Source organism: Eretmochelys imbricata, chromosome 1, assembly GCF_965152235.1.
Source record: "Eretmochelys imbricata isolate rEreImb1 chromosome 1, rEreImb1.hap1, whole genome shotgun sequence".
NCBI lineage: Eukaryota > Metazoa > Chordata > Testudines > Cheloniidae > Eretmochelys > Eretmochelys imbricata.
The window spans coordinates 3,879,679-3,883,580 of record NC_135572.1 but is presented as its reverse complement, the minus strand read 5'-3'; the positions used below and the strand labels follow the sequence as shown (position 1 = coordinate 3,883,580).

Below are 3,902 nucleotides of genomic sequence, written 5' to 3'. Positions count from 1 at the left end.
GACCACGGCTCTGATCCAGCCCGGCGGTTCCCATGTCCCTAGATATCTACAGTATTGAAGTCAAAATTGGTTCTTTGTCTAACTGGCCAAAACCATTCCTTAGCTGGATGGGTTTTTCTACCTCCGTCATATGTGAAGTGGCAGCAGAGCTCCTTGGAAAGGCAGACATTTTCAGTGCCCGTCAAGGTGAGCGTAACTCAGTTGTCAGCGTCCTTGTGCCTCTCCATCTGGCATAAAGTGGGCAGCACAAGGACTAACCTCCCATTTGGCCTTCCCCTCAGACTAGTGAGACCCTCCCTCTTCTGGGGGTGTCATGAAAATTGATCAGAAGGCTACCAATAAATGGATCTTGAGCCCACATAGTGCCATGGCCCTGGGTGTGCAGTGACACATCCCGGGAGCTGATACTGTCTCTTTTGCTACAGGGAGTTAAAGTGTTAACTTCCATTTCTCGGTGCCAAGGGACCCTCCTTGTCGTGCAGAAGAAGCTACGAGTAAGTTTCATTATTCAGTTAGCAGCCCATCTGGGGTACTCGGCACCATTTCCACTTCTGCGAGAACATGCAGCCCGCTTGTACCCGGATCTGCTTGGTTTTCATCCCGTAAACAATGGGGTTTAGCATGGGGGGGATGAGCACATAGAGATCGGCCAGCAGGATGGGAATGTGACGGGGGATATGACGGCCAAAGCGGTGGGTTAGGACTGTGAAAAGTGCTGGGGTGTAAAACAAGATGATGATACAGACGTGGGAGCCACAGGTGCTTAAAGCCTTGAGCCGGGCATCTTTGGTGGGGAGCCTGAAGACAGCCCTGAGGATCAGCGCATAAGAGATGCCAATAAGCACAACATCTAGTATAACGGTTACAATCGGCACTGCAAAGCCATACCAGATATTGACGGTTATGTCTGCACAGGCCAGTCTGGCCACCCCTATGTGCTCACAGTATGAGTGCGGTAGGACGTTGCTTCCGCAGAAGGGCAGCCATTCAAGCAGAAAAATCACGGGGACAATTATACAAAAGCTTCTGATGACTATGGCCACAGCGATTTTCCCAGTCTTCGCATTGGTGAGGATAGTTGTGTATCTCAGGGGGTCGCAGATGGCTACGTACCGATCAAACGCCATGGCCAGCAGGACAGCCGACTCGGCAACAAACCCAAAGTGAACAAAGAAAATCTGGGTGAGGCAGGACTCGAAAGCAATTTCCTTGGCCCTAAACCAGAAGATGGCCAGCATTTTCGGCACTGTAGAAGTAGATAATAATAAATCGGTGACCGCCAACATGGAGAGGAAAAAGTACATGGATTCCTGGAGGCTGCGCTCTGTTGCAATAAGGAACATTAGAACACAGTTCCCTAAGAGAGCAACAGTATACATCAAAGAGAAGGGGATGGCGATCCAGGTGTGCCAGTCCTCCAAGCCCGGGATGCCGACGAGAATGAATGTGAGATGGCTGAATTTTGTGCTGTTGAGATCAGACATGAAGAGGTGTGGGTTCTGCTTGGACGCTAGGCAAAGCTGGAAACAAAGACAAGGTCAGTACTTGCTGGGGTAATGCCCCTTTCACACTCACTTCTCACTAACATTCTAGAGTGAAACTCACCCCCGGCCGAGAGCTTGCACAAGGTGCAGGGCCCTCTCGGCCACCAGAAACAGGTTTTTTTCAGGAAATAGTGCCAAAGATTCACATAACGTGAAACTAAAATGTGCTTTCTTTGAATGCAATACAACCCTGAGTCTAAGAGCTACATTCAGACCTGTAAAGAACAGAAATGTACCATGTGACAGTGACCGGTCAGGAAGTAGCTGGTACAGCCCTTGTTCCAGCTCAGGTGGTAGCTAGGGGATTCCTCATGATTGCAGCCACCTTTGTTCAGTTCCACCCCCTTATATAGCTTTGGCACAAGGCGGGGATCTTTTGTCTCTCTGCCCCCCCCCCCCAAATGGAAAAGCACCCAGGTGACATGGTCACATGTCCTGTGAGACGCCCAAGCGTTCATTCCTCCCAGCCTGGCTCACAGGGAGGCCTGCCTGCAAACAGAGCCATCCACAGTCAATTGTCCTGGCTGATGGGAGCCATCAAGATTCCCAACCACCATTAATGGCCCACACTTTGCATAATTACAATAGGCCCTCAGAGTTATATTTCATATTTCTAGTTTCAGATACAAGAGTGATACATTTATACAAATAGGATGACCACACTCCGTAGATTATAAGCTTTCTAATGATACCTTACAAGAGACCTTTTGCATGAAGCATATTCCAGTTACATTATATTCATACTTACTAGCATATTTTCATAAAATCATGAAGAGTGCAACGTCACACATATAGTCTCCCTACTCGTACTTGAGGGTCCCCTGTTCATACGTCCAAGAATTACATTAGCCCCTTTTGACCCCAGCAACACACTGGGAGCTCATGTTGAGCTGATTATCCACCATGACCCCCGAGTCCTTTTCAGACCCATCTACCCTGGGTCTCCCTGCAGCACTCCCTTTGATATCAATTGCAGATCCATTGTGATAACTCTACACCCCAGCCAATGGACCATAGTTAACAATGACATTCAGCCCTCTCCACAGAATGGATTTGCCATTGCCTGATATAGGGAGTCTGCAGGCAGGTTCTAATCCTCCTCTTTAATCAATAAATCAAACATAAGAGTTAGTGCTAAATAACCAAGTATTGAAAGAGCTTAAACCTCACGCTTCACACTGAAATCAATGGCCAACTATTACCAGTCAGGAGGATCCCTGAAGAAGTGTCATGTTATCCCACATCTGCCAGTTCTGGAGCTTCTCGCCCCTTCCCTGCAGCACCTGGTGCTGCTCACTGCTGCAGGGGGGGATGCTGGACAAGACAGACCCTGGTCTGACCCAGTCTGGCAATGCCTCTGTTCCTACGTTCGTAGTAGCTTCCGTTTGTTCTTTGGTGCTTTTAATTAGTCTGGCCCAAAGTAGCAGATTGTCAGTCAAAATGTTATGGAGTCACAGTCTAATCCCAGCTCGGAGATGCCCAGAAGACTCTCCAGGGTAACAGATGAGCAGGAAACTCAGGTACGAAAGACAACCCATACCCATCACTGTCTGCCGGGTCAGGAACTGGCCAGGTGTCCCAGGCAGAGACATGGCATTACAAACCCTGCCTGGGCGACTGGCATCTCCCTGGCTGGGAGCCTGGACGCTGTATCTCTTAGTGGCATTTTCTCCTGGCTGCCAATGCCCTGCCTCTCACCCTATTCCATCACACTGCTTAAATGACAAAGGGCTCCTTCCAAACCATGTCCGCTTGTCACACAGGGCCAGATCCCCAGCTGGTGGAACCCCCACGGCCCCACCAAAGGCAATGGAGCTATGTCCGGTGACACTGGCTGATGATCTGGCCCTTTGTTATCTGAGGCTTACAGATTTCCTTGAAGCAGTAAGGTGAAAACTGGAGTTGTTGCAGCCACCCTTGGGAGAATGTCTTGGGTCAGTTTATGATCCAGGGTAACTGGGATGTTGCAAGAAGACAGCCACATTTCATATCCCTTTGCAGTAGTTACACACAGTATTTCCATATGACCCACTGGGAAGACAAAGCACACTTCAGCCTTGCACGCATGATTTGCAGAGTGGAGAATTCAGCTGCTCTGTTAGAATTGCACTTTCCCTGAAAATAGAAATAAACAATAGTTTCTATCTCCCTGTCTGTCTGTCCCTCCACCCACCATCTTTGGTATTTCTAAGGCACTGTCACCTTGGTATCTAAAGCCCTGAAGTTCGTTATCATTTTATAGCTGAATCATTTGGAAGCTTGGCATAACGAAATGCTAGTGATTCTGGCCTGCTCTCGTCTGAGCTCTTGGGATGGGAAGGGAAATCAAGACATACCTCCCTTCTCTGAATGGGACAC

General features: G+C 48.8%; 1 protein-coding gene across 1 annotated transcript; it reads right to left on the bottom strand.

Annotated features, from left to right (window-relative positions):
• Nucleotides 1-512: 512 nt before the first annotated feature.
• Nucleotides 513-1,484, bottom strand: LOC144259573 (olfactory receptor 52B2-like). Its single transcript, XM_077807859.1, has one exon. The coding sequence runs from the start codon at nucleotides 1,482-1,484 to the stop codon at nucleotides 513-515; it is 972 nt and encodes a 323-aa protein (XP_077663985.1).
• Nucleotides 1,485-3,902: the final 2,418 nt, after the last annotated feature.